General features: G+C 40.1%; 1 protein-coding gene across 1 annotated transcript in view; it reads right to left on the reverse strand.

Annotated features, from left to right (window-relative positions):
• Nucleotides 1-14,832: 14,832 nt before the first annotated feature.
• The window catches only part of LOC126475331 (ADP-ribosylation factor 1), a 55,318-nt gene continuing 51,277 nt past the window's right edge, over nucleotides 14,833-18,873 (reverse strand). The window contains exon 5 of the mRNA XM_050103119.1: nucleotides 14,833-16,483. Coding sequence (XP_049959076.1) covers nucleotides 16,319-16,483 — 165 coding nt within the window. The 3' untranslated portion in view covers nucleotides 14,833-16,318. The remainder of the gene's footprint in view (nucleotides 16,484-18,873) is intronic.

The following is an 18,873-nucleotide window of genomic DNA, read 5'->3' on the forward strand; positions in this document are numbered from 1 at the left end:
AAAACATCCATCACATCTTTCAGACAACCCTCGTAAACAAGTGTGCCCGATTTCTCACTAATTGCGGTTTTCATAGAATTGCTAAGAATTCCTTCATGGACCTCAAGGGTGAAGGTGGGAATGTCCGTTCTGTAGGAGACAATTTAACACTGAACCTCCTCCGGCGTCTCACTTAAGTACCTGAGGGGTTGGGAAAGATTTCCTGTCTTTATGGCTATCTTCTTTCCCTTCTTCAATCTTAGCTACCATATCTTTTTTTTCTGTATTTCTTCTTGTTTGAGGACCTGCCTATTTTTTTTTTTTTCCTTTCCATATTCACAAACTTCTATCACTGAAGTCCTTCCTTGTTCCTGTGGTTTCTAATAACCTACATCTTATTAGATAAGAAGGCCGAAGAATCAGACTACACTAACACATATCCGCATACACACAAAAATACATTTAGACACATATATAACTATGAAGATTCCACATCTCATATGTATTTAAGAACTATGACTTTTCTACATCGAATATACATACAAAAGAGAACGTAAGCCAGAGTGGAATTAACGGTGATAGTCAATTAAGAAAAGTCAGTGCAATAAGTACTCTGATGAATTCTAGGATAGTGGGACTTTAATGGTATATGCAGACATATTATCTACTGAGAGTATAGAAGTCGAGAAGTATGGGAGGACTCTAGGGATTGAATTGTGTTTTCAAAAGTGAATACGAAGTGTAAAATGTTTTGTATCTTACCAGAGAATACCTAATTATAGTATACATAGAAATACAGGGCTATTACAAATGATTGAAACGATTTCATAAATTCACTGTAGCTCCATTCATTGACATATGGTCACGACACACTACAGATACGTAGAAAAACTCAAAGTTTTGTTCGGCTGAAGCCGCACTTCAGGTTTCTGCCGCCAGAGTGCTCGAGAGCGCAGTGAGACAAAATGGCGACAGGAGCCGAGAAAGCTTATGTCGTGTTTGAAATGCACTCGTATCAGTCAGTCATAACAGTGCAACGACACTTCAGGACGAAGTTCAACAAAGATCCACCAACTGCTAACTCCATTCGGCGATGGTATGCGCAGTTTAAAGCTTCTGGATGCCTCTGTAAGGGGAAATCAAGGGGGCGGCCTGCAGTGAGCGAAGAAACGGTTGAACGCGTGCGGGCAAGTTTCACGCGTAGCCCGCGGAAGTCGACAAATAAAGCAAGCAGGGAGCTAAACGTACCACAGCCGACGGTGTGGAAAATCTTACGGAAAAGGCTAAAGCAGAAGCCTTACCGTTTACAATTGCTACAAGCCCTGACACCCGATGACAAAGTCAAACGCTTTGAATTTTCGGCGCGGTTGCAACAGCTCATGGAAGAGGATGCGTTCAGTGCGAAACTTGTTTTCAGTGATGAAGCAACATTTTTTCTTAATGGTGAAGTGAACAGACACAATGTACGAATCTGGGCGGTAGAGAACCCTCACCCATTCGTGCAGCAAATTCGCAATTCACCAAAAGTTAACGTGTTTTGTGCAACCTCACGGTTTAAAGTTTACGGCCCCTTTTTCTTCTGCGAAAAAAAAGGTTACAGGACACGTGTATCTGGACATGCTGGAAAATTGGCTCATGCCACAACTGGAGACCGACAGCGCCGACTTCATCTTTCAACAGGATGGTGCTCCACCGCACTTCCATCATGATGTTCGGTATTTCTTAAACAGGAGATTGGAAAACCGATGGATCGGTCGTGGTGGAGATCATGATCAGCAATTCATGTCATGGCCTCCATGCTCTCCCGACTTAACCCCATGCGATTTCTTTCTGTGGGGTTATGTGAAAGATTCAGTGTTTAAACCCCCTCTACCAAGAAACGTGCCAGAACTGCGAGCTCGCATCAACGATCCTTTCGAACTCATTGATGGGGACATGCTGCGCCGAGTGTGGGAGGAACTTGATTATCGGCTTGATGTCTGCCGAATTACTAAAGGGGCACATATCGAACATTTGTGAATGCCTAAAAAAACTTTTTGAGTTTTTGTATGTGTGTGCAAAGCATTGTGAAAATATCTCAAATAATAAAGTTATTGTAGAGCTGTGAAATCGCTTCAATCATTTGTAATAACCCTGTATATACTAGGGTAATGAACCGTCAGGCATACTCAGAAAGGATAAGGGGGTGTATCCGGCATTTGCTAAATATATAGAGCAGGTGTACCTACATGGAGATAGGACAACCTGTGGCCTAAAAAAATAGGGATGCTTTATTGGGGGTGTACCTACCAGGATGGAAAGAGTAAGTGCTCTCATAAGGTCAACCCACAAGCAAGCTATAGGGTACTGATCCTAGGAGAAGGGGACAGTATCATGACAGAAGTCACAAATTTTATAAGGGTTATTCAGGAAAGTTTGAATTCTATGCACAACTAGCATTATTATGTTTCAAGAAAGTTTGCGAGGGTCAAAAGAACACTTTCATTTTGCCCAGAGTTCCTCCAACCTAAAAAACTACTACTACTACTACTACTACTACTACTAGTGCCATGAACACTTTGAATTTATGATTGGAAATAAAGAACGACTTCTCACAATTCCTAAATACTAGTGAGGAGCTGACTAAAACCTCGGGTGAATCCTCATGGCTTATTATTAAAGTAGGTTGAGAGAGAATAGCAAAGTAGTAGGCAAAAGATTATTCACTGTTATTGAAAGGAAAGAAATTTATACTGTAAAAATATGAAATTGTTATTATGTGTGATATTTACATAATGATTATGTATAAAATATCGCGTGTTCGATCTGAGGGGAGGGATATGTAGTTTTTCGATTATTTCTGCGTACATTCTAGAACCACTCAGCCTTCTACCGTCTTGAACACACAATATTTTAGATATGAGTGCTTGAGAGCGGAATCCTACCTACTGTGCAGCACATGTCTGTGTGTGCAGGTTTAAATTCAGTCACACGAGAAATGTAGATGCAGCAGTCAAACAGCACTGACAAGTACCTGTCGGGCAGTCCATGGATGTTTAGAGAGTGCGTACGAGAGGACCATGGAGTATTTATGTAACTGTGATAATAGTGTCAGTGGCTATTGTTAGTGAAAGAAAGCCTTGCTAGAGGCAAGACATATTTCATGAACCCTGTGACAGAGTTATGGTTATTAAGCCAACTCTTGTGGATGTAATTAGATTTGTTTCGGACATGAGGCAACTTACAAGAAAGACGTTTATGTGAGAAGGGAGAAGTTTGTTCTGTATGAAGTTTTAATATATTGTTAGTTAATGAAAAGTAACCTTTGAGTATCTACTTATTTCACAAGTAGAGGGAGACTTTTAAATATTCCTGTACCTAGCATCACTCTTCGGAGAAGAAGTTTCAAGAGATTCCAGAAGCCAGCGAAGAAGATCGGCTGCGGACAACAAGTCAGTCATCTCATAAAAGTAGTGGAAATAGGTATATCTACCTCACATTTACATTGTCGTCCAAAGCATTAGATTGTTTCTAACATGGCTGACAAAGGACGACTAACAATGCAGCAGTGATCGGTAGTTGAAAAGTCCTGTTGTGACTCAACAGGCGGTTTCAACAACAGTTCAACAAATTGTGGGCCCCTTGCAAGAAAAGCATTCAAAGGCTGTATTATTAATTTGTACAGGAAGCATCAATACTGGAAGTAAAGCGACCTCAGCTGAAGCCAGTTTGTTCACCGGAGAATACTGAAGTGGTATGTGATGTTCTACTTAGAAGCCCAGGCAAATCTTACAGAAAGGCCGCAGTGCAACTTGGCATATCCACCAGATGCTCCATTCAATGGATTCTTCGAAGTGGCCTCCAGATGTACATGTATAAGATTACCTCTGCTCAGAAGCTCACTCCAGAAGACAAGCAACAGGGACTACTGTTTGCCCAGTGGGCAGAGGCAGAGAAACACTCTCTCAACCTTTGGATTTGAGATTGGGGTGCATTTTCATTTGGGCAGTGTAGTTAAAATGTACACTTTTGGGTTACTGAAAATCCTCAAGTGCTTCATTAACAACTTACTGGGCCTCTCTCCTCTGAAGAAACTGAAAACTGCACATTATTGAGCACACTCCACAGTAACTTCTGTATCAGAGATTCTTGCTACTGCATTGCCCTTCAACACGCTGTGGTTCATGCAAGGCAGAGCAAGGCCATGTACTGCCAACACTGTGTTGGATTTCTTACATGAGCATTTCAACATATGGATCATTTCACTCAGAGTTCACAGGTTGTTTCAATGATGGACAAAATTGTCTATAGTCCAGACCTCACCCCTTTTGTAACTTCTTTCTTTGAATGAACCTAAAGGAAACAATTCTTCCAAAATGTTAATGCTGTAATGGAGCTCAGACACATTGTTCTTTACACTTGGTGAAATCACCAAAGATATATGCCGTAGGGTTTCACTAACATCAATGTTCATGTGAAGGTTAGGAATCGATATGGTGGACATAACTGAGCATGGCTGCATTAGAACAATTCTCCACAGAGTGTTATCCATGGTATTATATGTTCCTTTGAGTTTGTCTTGACAGTTACATATTTTGAATAAACAAAACTGATATTCCGTGCACTACCTTGTACATATTCACAAAATGGCTTGATATTAGCAGTACATAAACTGGACAGATGTTAACTTTTTAACTTTTACACATCAGTAACAAAAATCAAGGCAATGGGATTTCAAGAGAAACATCTGAGAACTAAAACAGTTATAAGACTATAGAAAGAGTACAGAGTATCAACTACTGAAGAGTATTTTACTGTGAGATAATACAGTTTCCAATAAATTTCAAAGAATAGGTGACAATCAACAAGTCATTTCAGGTTAAACAAAGTTCTGTAAGTTGACGGCAGTCCCTCCCAGTTAAAAAAATGGGACCAAAAACTGCACAGAAAGTCATCAAAGAGGAAATTTTATCTGTTAGCAGATTTCACACACTGATGATATGATGTATAGGAGAAACCATAAATTCTTATTGTAACTAACAGCATACAGATCAAATGAATGTAAGTAATATTTTGGGCAAATGAAAAAATGAATTCCAAATATTTTGCTCAAGAAACAGGACAACTGGCCAAAATTTATGTGATGGGAGACAACAACAATGTCTGGACTTTCCAAAAAAAAAAAAAATTAATCAATTATGAGCACGATATTTTTTACCCTTTGGTAGATTTGCCCAGCCTTCAGGGCACAGGACACCCCAAAATCTGTAGTGCATGAACACAGTCAAATGATGACAACATTTCACTAAATCCTACACCAGTTTGCAAACAGGAGTATTTTAACCAAAGCTGCAGAGTCCACCATTTTGCATTAGAAGATTCTGCCTGAATGAAATGCTTTCCTTGACAACCTGAGCTCTTACTAGATAGTACTTTATTTCCTTTTCTCTCAAATATTCTTTACATTTTGGGACAACTTATTTGCAGCAGGAGATTATTTTCCATGACCGTTTTTAACTGATCACTGTGTAGCATGTTTCCTGTTGTCATGCCATGCTGTTTTATTACTTGCTCTCAAATGTATTTGGACAATTATGAGGAATTCCTTCTGGCTTCCTTCTCAATCATCAACATCTAGTAGTGGCAAGCAGGCAACACTTCAGGCAATAACATGGGGAGGGGGGCAAATGTATCAGAACAAAGAGTCCACCTCTATCAAGTACCAAGGATCTCCTTGGAGAACTGAATACCGGACAGAATTAGGCCACCCCCTGGGATCTCTCTCTCTCTCTGCATGCGTGCATGTTCATTCACATTTCTGAAAGACTGGCAATGAATTATTAAATGAAATAACTGCAAGGCATGTTCAGCTGGTGGTCCTGGTCTCTCCACTGCACCCATAAAACATCCCCTTTGGATGGGGGTGGTGCCACTTCTGGATACTAAAGTGTGACATTTCCCTGCTCCGGGTCCACCACATTAGGTAAGAAGGTCAAAATCAATCACAGCCTATTTCCAAATGATATCCAGGCTTCCTAGTTCTATCACTCTCCAGCCAATGGTCCTCTTAGTTATCAAACTTCCTGGCAGATTAAAACTGTGTGCCCGACCGAGACTCGAACTCGGGACCTTTGCCTTTCGCGGGCGTGAGTCGTGCTTCGGTAGCTCAGTTGGTAGAGCACTTGCCCGCGAAAGGCAAAGGTCCCGAGTTCGAGTCTCGGTCGGGCACACAGTTTTAATCTGCCAGGAAGTTTCATATCAGCGCACACTCCGCTGCAGAGTGAAAATCTCATTCTGGCTCTTAGTTATCAATTAGTACCCAATTGCTTTGCAAAACACTTTTCTAGACCACAAACAAATTCCAGCTGACTGTGATCCTTGTACTTTGCATATGTGGTGGTAGTGGCAACAGCAGCAAGAGGTCAGTTTCCTACTCCAACCCTCACATCATTTGTCTACATATATGATTGGCATTTCACTCAATCAGTGAGTACTCTTTCTATTCCACAGTTTGCTCCAAGTATCCCACTGTAATTCACTTTGCCTCATTTATTATTGTGTTCACCTCAGTAAGTGTATAGCCACCCCACACTGGTGCAACATACTAAGCTATAGGCATACAAAATGTCAGACTCATTTTGGGGTTCATGCAATACTGACAATGTCAAATGTGATAAGTCATACCAAGATAAAGATTAAGCACAACTCCATAGTCTCACATCATATTACGTTCTTGCATTAATTCTCTGTTGCCAAGGTAAGATGCAACCTATGTCTTTCTGGGGTCCCGCTTAAGGGGGGTTAGCATCATAAAATAAGTATATTCAGAATATGGATCAGTTTCTTTACTATCTTTTCTTGGCACACAACACATACGATATACTCAATAAAAAGATACACCCATGACTCAAGAACATATCCGAAGAGAAAGTACAGCAGCATATTATTTGTGCCATAATGTTGTTGACACAGAGAGAGACTAATTCTCCAAACGACCATTCAGTATTCTACATACCTTTAAGTTGGCTGAAAATTTCGCATCATTTGCTGTAAGATTTATCTTTCATGCTTAAACTATACAGAAGCTTAACAACTCTGCATGTAACACAAATATGTTATGTTTGCTATCTGGACTAGCCAAAAACTTACCTTTGTAAGGTGCAAACACCAGCACAGCTGATAAACAGAACAGATTAACACAGTAGCTTTTATGCCATAAATTTTCTCCTCCCCTCATCTCACACTGTTATTCTCAGCAATTGCTGTTTCCTTGTGTTTCCATCTTTACTTCTCAATATAACTGACAATGGTATAATGCTTACTGATGCACCATCTGACCTACTGACATCTTTTCCTTCGATATACTTTCTCTCCTCTCAAAATGCATGCATCCCTGTTAACCTGTGATCTGGGTGAGCTCCCGAGCCCTCCAACCTATTTCCTCTTCCTTGTGTGTGTGTGTGTGTGTGTGTGTGTGTGTGTGTGTGTGTGTGTGTGTGTGTGGAGCCTCTTCATTTTTAAAGTGTGTTAGTTTGGAAATATGTGATAGTTTGTAACAATATTCTACACTACCTTGTGGCTGCAAGTTTTGTCAGTGGTACAGAGCAATCAATACTCTTCACATTACCAGAAATATTAGTTAACAGATTTAATGCCTTCATTAAATTTACATTCTCACTAATGACTGTAATAAATGTACACACACAGTACTGAATCTTTCGACATTCCCTTCAAAAACTTAGGCTATGAAAAGACCTACTGAACATTTTACAAATCTTTGATGTTTCTACCTTTAATAATTGCATGTGCCATTGTTGTGTATTTAATGGTACCTGCTCCTTAAGAGACAGGTGTATAACCACATTCCCTCCCCCTTACACACACACACACACACACACACACACACACACACACACACACACACACACACACTATTGATTTGCAAAGTTCCATAGTTTTCAAAATCAATCTGTGCTGAAAACACATTTTGTTAACTATGGGGATGGCAGGCACAGTTCGCACAGGATACAGGGGCCAATGTGCAGTGACCAATTTTTGCCGAAAGTGCTGGGAAAGTTCATCTGTTTGTTCAGAAGGGGAAGCCAGCCAACATTGTTTGCCTGCTTTCGGCCAGTCATCAATGCGCTGCGAAGTCAGAATCAAGGTGGACAACCTGCAATCTTTATCATACTACAGAAACTACTTCATAAAAAAATTCATTTTTGCATTACTTACAGCTTTATATGTCAGCATCAGCTTTATGACGTGCCTTCTATTTCATTAACTGTAAGACACAATGATGTTGGCATTTAAGTAAGACACAGCACAAAATTCGAAAAAGTTTGCAATGAAAACTGAAGGCTGCTAACAGGCATAGATATGCAGAGAGATGCAAACAGGCAAACTAGCCACTGCGGTCGGCAACACCTATATGAGACAGCAAGTGTCCGACACAGTTGTTAGATCAGTTACTGCTGCTACAATGGTAGGTTATTAAGATGTAATTGGGTTTGAATGTGGTGTTATAGTCGGCACACGAGTGATGGGGGACAGCATTTCTGCGGTAGTGATGAAGTGGCGGTTTTCCCATATGACCATTACACGAGTGTAACGCAAATATCAGGAATCTGGTAAAACAGCAAATCTCTGACATTGCTGCGGCCACAAAAGGATCCTGCAATTAGAGGACCGACGATGACTGAAGAGTATCTTTCCAAAGTGACAGAAGTGCAACCCTTCCGCAAATTGCTGCAGATTTCACTGCCGAGCCATGCATCAGCGTGCGAACAATTCAACAAAACATCATCAATATGGGCTTTCGGAGCCAAAAGCCCACTTGCCCTTGATGATGACTGCACGACAACGCTTTACGCCTTGCCTAGGCCCATCAACACCAACATTGGACTGTTGACGGGAAACGATGCCCGATTGGACAAGTCCATTTAAAAACTTATCGAGCGGATGGACGTGTACAGGTATGGAGACAACGTCATGAATCCTGCATGTCAGCAGGGGACTGTTCAAACTGGAGGCAGCTCTGTAATGGTGTGGGACATATGCAGTTGGAGTGATATAGGACCCCTGATGTGTCTACATAAGATTGACTGGTGACATGAAGCATCCTGTCTGATGACATCCACCCATTCATGTCCATTGTGCATTCCGACAGACTTGGGCAATTCCAGCAGGACAATGCAAACCCCCCACAAGTCCAGAATTGCTAGAGTGGCTCCAGGAACACCCTTCTGAGTTTAAACACTTTCGCTAGCCGCCAAACTCCCCAGACATGAACATTATTGAGCATATTTGGGATGCCTTGCACCGTGCTGTTCAAAAGATATCTCCACCCCACTCTTACTCGTACAGATCTAAGGACAGCCCTGCAGGATTCATGGTGTCAAATCCCTCCATAACTACTTCCAACGGTCTAGTCATTCCCATGTCATGTTGTGGCACTTATGCATGGTCATGAGGGCCCTACACGATATCGGACAGATGTATCAGATTCTTTCACTCTTCAGTGTATGTTGCTGCATATGAAATTTAGCTAACATATTGAAGTTTTCTTTAGATTTGGGTGGATAGCTCTATCACCAATCTCAAGAAAATTGATCTGAAGTAGCAGACTCATTTGTGATCACGTCACTGATAAAGCCATAATGAAATATCCACAATGTTCTTCACATTTCATGAATGGCTTGAGATACTGGAATGAGATTTTGGCAAACAGAGGTGAAGTTGACATAACCTTGCCATATGGTTATTATGACAATTTTTATTACTACCATGTTAGTCCACGAACTACAGACTTTTTTGATGGAAGAATATAATTTTTACGAGGGCAGTTCAATAAGTAATGCAACACATTTTTTTTCTCGGCCAATTTTGGTTGAAAAAACCGGAAATTTCTTGTGGAATATTTTCATACATTCCCGCTTCGTCTCGTATAGTTTCATTGACTTCCGACAGGTGGCAGCGCTGTACGGAGCTGTTAAAATGGCGTCTGTAACGGATCTGCGTTGCAAACAACGGGCAGTGATCGAGTTTCTTTTGGCGGAAAACCAGGGCATCTCAGATATTCATAGGCGCTTGCAGAATGTCTACGGTGATCTGGCAGTGGACAAAAGCACGGTGAGTCGTTGGGCAAAGCGTGTGTCATCATCGCCGCAAGGTCAAGCATGACTGTCTGATCTCCCGCGTGTGGGCCGGCCGTGCACAGCTGTGACTCCTGCAATGGCGGAGCGTGCGAACACACTCGTTCGAGATGATCGACGGATCACCATCAAACAACTCAGTGCTCAACTTGACATCTCTGTTAGTAGTGCTGTCACAATTGTTCACCAGTTGGGATATTCAAAGGTTTGTTCCCGCTGGGTCCCTCGTTGTCTAACCGAACGCCATAAAGAGCAAAGGAGAACCATCTGTGCGGAATTGCTTGCTCGTCATGTGGCTGAGGGTGACAATTTCTTGTCAAAGATTGTTAGAGGCGATGAAACATGGGTTCATCACTTCGAACCTGAAACAAAACGGCAACCAATGGAGTGGCGCCACACCCACTCCCCTACCAAGAAAAAGTTTAAAGCCATACCCTCAGCCGGTAAAGTCATGGTTACAGTCTTCTGGGACGCTGAAGGGGTTATTCTGTTCGATGTCCTTCCCCATGGTCAAACGATCAACTCTGAAGTGTATTGTGCTACTCTTCAGAAATTGAAGAAACGACTTCAGCGTGTTCGTAGGCACAAAAATCTCAACGAACTTCTCCTTCTTCATGACAACGCAAGACCTCACACAAGTCTTCGCACCCGAGAGGAGCTCACAAAACTTCAGTGGACTGTTCTTCCTCATGCACCCTACAGCCCCGATCTCGCACCGTCGGATTTCCATATGTTTGGCCCAATGAAGGACGCAATCCGTGGGAGGCACTACGCGGATGATGAAGAAGTTATTGATGCAGTACGACGTTGGCTCCGACATCGACCAGTTGAATGGTACCGTGCAGGCATACAGGCCCTCATTTCAAGGTGGCGTAAGCCCGTAGCATTGAATGGAGATTACGTTGAAAAATAGTGTTGTGTAGCTAAAAGATTGGGGAATAACCTGGTGTATTTCAATGCTGAATAAAACAACCCCTGTTTCAGAAAAAAAATGTGTTGCATTACTTACTGAACTGCCCTCGTAAGTGTCACTGATAGTTGGTGAAACGAGAAAATTTACGAGTTTTGGAACAACATAAGAGAAGACATTACACATCTATTTTTGTACCGAGGATATGCTTTTTCATGCAATATTGACCATACTTTTCCTCAGTTAGTAAACTTAATGAATAACTGTTTCAGAATTCTCTCAAATTGTGCCCGCTCACTCTGCTTTAGTGAAGTGACGCTGTTCTGGCAAAAGAAGCAAATTTTAACTTGACAAGAGAAATATAAGTTTTTTTTCACAACTCGCCACTCATGTTGCTACGCTGGTGAGTTACAAATGATCAACAAGTTAGGTAAAAATAAATCACGGCATTTGTTGCATTTTCAGCAGAATTCTTTTGAGATACTAACCAAAGCAGAGGTGACAGGAAGATCTTTTCGAACTGTCACCATGCAAGTTTGGGCAGCAGGGGCTCCACCTAATGTCTACAAAAAATACAAGAATAGGCTTTATTTCAGAACCACATTTCCCCCAACACTCGGCATTTCCCCTACAGTGGATGCCCACAACCACCATCACTACTGCTCTCCCTCATGCACGTCTCACCAACTGCACATCTACCAGCCACATTATTCTGCAAACACACTCGCAAGTTTCACATTACCATATATACCCGAATCTCAATCAATTTTTTTCCAGTTTTCAGGATCCAAAAACCCCATACGACTTCACTGAGTGCAAAGCGAATGGATGTTCTGAAATATGACCCTTGGAGCTGCCACAACTAACTTTTGCTGTCAAATATAAGGAGCACTACATAGGCCTGCTTTGCAGCCACAAAGAAATGTCTGCCTGTGATGGCAAAAGTTTTAAAAATTAAGGCACATGAATGTTCGACAAGGTTTCAGGACTGCAGCCGGATCACACTGACTTCTTGCCACAATATTTCGGCTGGCAATTGTCCAGCCATCTTCAGGTGAGTGTCTGTCACTGGAAACGGCAAGTTCCCGGCAGCAGCTTTATAGCAAAAAACAGGAACAACATGAGTCTTGTGCACCAACATTCTAAGGACACCAGTAGTTTATGAAGTGTTCTTGTTGTTCCTGATGGAGACAGCTTTACGAAGCTGGAACATCTAGAGTCAGTGTTCAGAGGCAATGGTTACGCTCCACGTCAGATTAGAACAGCGCTAAGAAGGAAGAAACACCAACATCAAGAAGATAAGGAGCCATTCAAGACCAGGGCATTTGTTCCATACGTCGGCAACCTTTCATCTAAAGTAGGCAGAATCCTCAGGAAACATGAAGTTAAAGTAATCTTCTGGCCACCAGCAAAGATTAATGCCCTTCTAGGTTCAGTAAAGGACTATACAAGTCTGTGGAAGGCTGGGATCTGCAAAATTCCTTGCCAGTGTGGCAAGGCTTACATTAGACAACATGCACAATACATGGAAGGTATGCTGAACATTAACGCCACACTCGCCTTTCACATCCCAGTAAGTTGGCCGCAGCTGAGCATTTTATTACCACAGGACACGCTATGGATTTTTCAGCCACAAAAGTCTTGGCCCCAGCGAAAACTTTTTTGTGATTGAGTAATTAAAGAATCTGTGGAAGATATGCCAATCATAAATCATGACGGGGGTTTTCAAATGGACAAGGCTTGGGACCCGCTGATCTCTAACTTCTTCCGAGAGAAGACAGTTTATTCATAATGACGTTTGGCAACATTTGACATCTGATTTTAGCGATGCAAGTGCACATTCCAACAGAGGGCGGACATGTATTTTTCACCTTTACACATGCCCCTAAACAGTATTTCCAGAGGGTGCGAGTTTCGATAGAGGACGCTCCTGTGATGGCCGGCAATGCGCATACATTTTCGCGCCAATGTTTTGCTATAAAGCTGACGCCAGAACTTGCAGTTTCCAGTGACGGGCACTCACCTGAAAATGGCTGGAAAATTGCCAGCTGAAATATCGTGGCAATAAGTCAACGTGATCTGGCTGCAATCCCGAAACATCATCTAACATTTCGTACATCAGAAGAACTTCAAGAATGACAAAGCACAACAGATTGCTCACGTGCAAAAATTCAAAAATTCTACAGCTAGCCACAACTGGATTGGTCCTTTTATAAAGCGCTGAGGTTTTTCACTTCAGAGGACTGGATGTCCGCCATACTTACTTGCACTGCAGATGGACTCCCTTTCATAGATTTAAAGTGAAATATTTCGCCGATTTTAAGTGAAATACTTCACCAAAATCTGAAATGTTTAAAAAACTGTAATTTTCTGAGCAAATGAGAGTGGGTGCTTTTTGATGGACATGCTGCTGGAATTGATTAGACTTGCACGGAGTCGCTGCCCTGCTGTAATGCTTGGTTTACACAGTCTGATTGGTGTTAGATGCGTACACAGGCCACACACCACCTCAGTAAAATGAAAATTGTTAGATAGCAAAACTTACTTGGCAGTAGTTCTAGGCAGGTTGACGGCAACTCTGCAACCACTCAACGTCTGTCCTGACTTGTGCATATAAATTGACAGGCTTTCAGAACAGGATGTGTAAAATGCGCAAAAAGTGTACCAATGAACTGATGATGCATGGAAGAGTAATCCAAATTGGGCATTTAAGAAATGTGCAATATTGAATGAATTAGATGGTGCAGTGGATGACTGACTGTACTCAGAAATGAGCAACAAGGAATCTAGTGATAGTGATTCAGAATTATCTAATTGAAATTTTATACCTTTCGTAAAATTTGTATTATAAATCTAATAAAATTTTGTTTTACATTTACACTTCTTAATTTCTAAGTTATTTTCGTTCTTTTTTGTAAGTGTTGCTAGTCATACATTTAAAGTATACTACAAAAGTCGACTAGCAAGCCTGTGTGTGTCAACACTACATCTTGGAGGTTTTCATCCCAGTGAACTGTGAATCGCCCCATTATTAAAACTGAAAATTTTCGAAACTGGAGGTTCCTCAGTAAATAGTACATGAGAGGGCAATTCCTCATATCATAAATTACTGTTCTTCCTTAATCCAACATCTCTAGTGATTTTCCTACATAAATCTTTATGAGAATCATTCTCTCCCCTTTATTTCATCTGAAGATCAAATACTATCTGGTCCCTGAAATTTGAGCTCTTACTGCATGTATATGACCATTTGTTTTCATTTGGTTAACAGACCTTCATTTATAGCTTTATTTTAATTACTTTCCTTAAATATAACTAATTTTCTACTTTTTATGTACTACATAAAAGATAGTTTCAAGCCAGCTGCTATTAAAATTAAGGGGAAAAGAGTTTCTCAACACAAACTGTATATCCTGTTGCTATCCCTCTGCTGTGTAAGTTAGTCTCAATTTTCATATTTAATTACATATTTCTGCCTATTTACACATCTAAAAAGTTCTGCCGCACTACATACAATCTGGTACTCAATTCAACTGTTCATAATGCTTCTTAGATAAAACATTGTTTTCATATTTAAGAAGCACAAACTCGCTCCACCAGTCACTGACATTTTTGTCGAACACCTCTGCTTGTAAAATACTCTTCACATACTGCAACTAGTCAAACAGGAAGTTCCAAATCTCTATACAACATGCACATCAATAAATGATATTCATTAGAAAGAAATGGCTGATTTTTTTTTTTATAGAATAAAGTCCAACAGTCGTGTTAGGACAAGAAAATGTAACAATGAAATAAGGCATTTAAAAATAAATTAAGAGGGATGAATTTAATACAAGAAGGCAATTAAGCACAAATACAATATTTGTTCACAAGTATGCATGCATACATACATAATTTTAGATTCCCTTTGTTTCATGTATTTCCAAGGAAAGTTCAAATTTTAAAGGCATTAACTGCAAAAAATAGATATCTAGCAATTTTGTCTGTATACCCTTCCATAACCAGGTCTCTCAGAGACTGCATCTCTTTCTGAAAAAACAACACGATTTAATTTCTGCATGTCACCTTGGGGTGACAGAGAATGCAGTCTCCCATTTTATCGATGTATGGCTGTGCTGCTGAATATCTTCCAATCATAAGGACTATGGCTTTTAAATTAAGGGATAATAGTATAACAAGGATTGGACAAGTGCTGCAAATTTTTTAATACAAAACAAAGCGGAATGTGAAAAAATTTCCTTAATACCCTACATTTGTCATATGATTCTTAATAAACTTAAATACTAAATTACAGAACATGCTTTGAAAGATCAGAAATGTCTTAAAACTTCCAACACCTTTACTCTCACATCACAAACATTCATTTTTCTTGTCCATTATTGTTCTTCAGTACTTACACCCATCTCCCTCCTGCAAAAAATGCTCTGTTAACAACTGCAAATATCAGCCGCACCCTGAACTACCAACACTTGTTGTTAGTTTCAGGCTAATACTACAGACTTTACATGCACTGTGTTGGTATTTAAATAAATGAATGACAAGAAAGGAATAAAACTCAGCACAAACAGTAGGCACATAGCATGACAGCAGCACCCACCCAATATCCAGTTTTCCATTTTTCATAAGCTGTAAAGAACTTGCATCACTACCACCAACAACCTGCCTGGGGAGAGGATTAAGTAACTTTATGAATTGGCAGTTCTGAACTTTCTAATTTTTTCCATTAATATACATCTGTAACTCACATATCAGAATAAACACAAAAGTTTGAATCGACAAACCTATTATGCTGTGCACTTCTCCCATGTAAAAAGGGATAACAGTTTCACTATCACCTCTTATCTCTTTTTAAAATGTGATTCGAAACACAGGAGGAGCGCAAAGAATGGGGACACAGCCTTTCCCTTCACTGGTCCCCACCCTGGCAACAGACTGCCGCTTTACAAGTCCGCAAAAACAAAAACACAACACGCTGCACAGTGTCTATGGTCACAGTTACCAGTGAGTCCGTGAGTCCACGCACTTACACACTTCTGCAGGATACGAAACCTGGAGGCAAACCCTTGCATGCAAACTTGCAGGAATCACTTACCACATCCCAACGTAAGCAAAATGACTGCTTTGGAACACTATTGGAAAAAATACAGGGTGTTAACTTTTTGACCCTGACTTGTTGGAATTTTGATCGAAACAGTAAATGAGAAGAGCAAGTGATTGACTGAAAGTTTGCCAGTAAAGGATAGCAGCATCTTAGTTCACCACAATCATCCGCCAAGCACAGTTCATATGGCACCTAGCGGTTGGCATTCTTCAGTTGGTTGGACAGCCAGTCGAGACCCTCGTAGAGGCCATCTCCACTTGTGGCACAAGTGGCTTGTATGTACCAATTTCGGTTGCGCAGTGAATGCAGGCCAAGTTTGTCCGTAATTTCTGCTGCATTCATTGCATTTGGCAGATCCTGCAAGAAAACACAATTATAGCACTTTGTAGTACTGAGAGATTTGTCTGCATGGCTGTTAAAAAATATTTAAACAGTAAATATTAACCTAAGATAAGGAATATTACTCCTATTCACAGAAGTTTATAAAATGATTCAGTCATTTTTTAATGTTCTAACCCTAACGATAAATAAACTATCACTCTGAACCAATTTTCTCCTGAAAGTGAAAATAGTATTAACATTAAGGCTATTCAATTCTGTGAGAGCTGCACTTTTAAACAAGTGAAGAAATATACCTAGCAGTTAAGACAACTTCAGACTAGAACAAAGAAACATACAAATGGAGTATCACTTGTTTCTAAAATTAAATCTCTCTTAACTGAAGACAACATCATGTATAAAGAGAAAAATACAGAAAAAACAGCACCATCACCTTCAGTACATTTTCAGTTTCTGGAAGGTATACTGTACTCTTCATCCAGGCTCATCAATAATTGACACTGCAGTTCAGTTCATGGTGAATGTTTTATAAATTCACAACTTCACTTGCCTCGTCTGCGTTATACATGATATCTTCGGCAGTGTTACCAATACTTAAACACCCATGCTCCAAGTCTCAAACAGACATTTCTAAATGCTATGTGAGCACCTCACTTACAGCAACTATGGCATAGAAATCTTATCCAACTTCTCCTCCAAGCCTAAAATTTATTAAATAATGCCACATAGTAATTTCTAACCCTTGAGGAGGAGATGATTCAATCACCAAGTCAGCACTCAAAACATTCTACAGGTTCCTATTCTTTAAAACTTCCCTCTAACTGCAGAGTACACAATCAAATAAATTGCCACAAACTTATTTCTAGTACCTGTAACATACTGTTACAAACAAGGAAGTTAGTAGTACATGACGTATTCATTCACTATTGCAGTACAGTAACTGCAAAGTTTCTAATAAAGGTGTCACATTAGAAATATACTCTGCTGAATACAATAAAACCACATACACAAAACTAAATGTAAATGAAGAGACTTAAAAAAAGATACTGTGAAAGCAAAATTATTCTTTCCCTGTACTGTACTTCAAAGGGGGGTTCAGATGGGCACTGAAAACCAAGTTTTATATGAATTAATTGAAACCTTTGGAAAAGTATTGAAGGAGTTAATAGAATTGTTAAAAAAAATTACTCAAATTCAAGTTTAAATTGTTTGCGAGACGTTTCTAAGGTGACTGAGCACAACATTTTAATAAACCTTTACTCTGCTATAGAAACTGATGTGTGTATCCTGACCCTGTGACAATGCAATTCTGAATAAGATTATCCCAAGCCGAGTAGTCAGTTTACCTAAACAAAATTGTTTCCACAGAACGGCATACAAGACTTTCTAAACAATGAATATGTGAAAGTAGTTTCAGATGCTTAAACTGGGTCAGACATTTTACTTCTCAGTTTCGATGTGTCTACTACTCATTTATTCCTTAAAAGGGGGGGGGGGGTGTAGATGTACTGGATTTTTGTCCAATATATTTTCTTGATCCACACAGTTTAATTTATGTTGTTTGTGAATTTTATCATGGTGGCAGCTTTAGAAATCCTTTAAATTGTTAAACTGCTCAATTCTGCCCTAGCAGCCACTCCCACCTTTTCTGACATTTGGGAAACTGCTTGCTTCAGCAGAATTTTTGTCAGTGTGAAGGCTATTTTCTTTCGATATCTTTGGCTGATATCTTTCTTGCATATCGTTTATTTACATTTTGACAATACTACCACATATTAGTAGGTGGAAGGTTGAACGCTCGAACCTTCACGTGCAAGTCAGGATTTATGCATAATGGGTGGTGGGAAAACTGTTTAGGTAACAGAGGTTTCATAGAAAACTGTTTACCAGCAAAAAAGAGGAAGCAGCGCGAAATTAAGAACATAAGCTCTCAGCTTCAGCATCGAAAGTAGTGATTGGAGAATTGTACAGGTGTGTGAATGATGATGATATGGATTCCACTGTATTCAGACTTATTGATTTAGAGCTTCTCTGCCAGGCTATAAAGTTTTCATGTTCATGTGTTAGCTGTAAAAATACGGAATGCATGATTGTTGCTGAAGAATGAAGAGTGGGAATAGCTTGTGATTTTAAATTAATTTGTAATCTGTGTGGCTCTGAATTCCTCCTTAAACACTGACACTGCTACCTATGAAAGCAATTTTAGGTTAGCATACACTCCGAGACACCTTGGACCTGGCAGGGAAGGAGGTAATTTATTGTGTGGTTTTCTGAACATGCCTATTTTGGGCACAGTTTGAAAAAAATAAATAAATAAATAAATAAATAAATAAATGTCTGATGCTGTATGCGATACTGCCAAAGTTTCTATGCAGAAAGCAGTGAAGTAATTGGTAACCAAAAAGAAA

This window comes from Schistocerca serialis, chromosome 4 (assembly GCF_023864345.2).
Source record: "Schistocerca serialis cubense isolate TAMUIC-IGC-003099 chromosome 4, iqSchSeri2.2, whole genome shotgun sequence".
Classification (NCBI taxonomy): Eukaryota; Metazoa; Arthropoda; class Insecta; order Orthoptera; family Acrididae; genus Schistocerca; species Schistocerca serialis.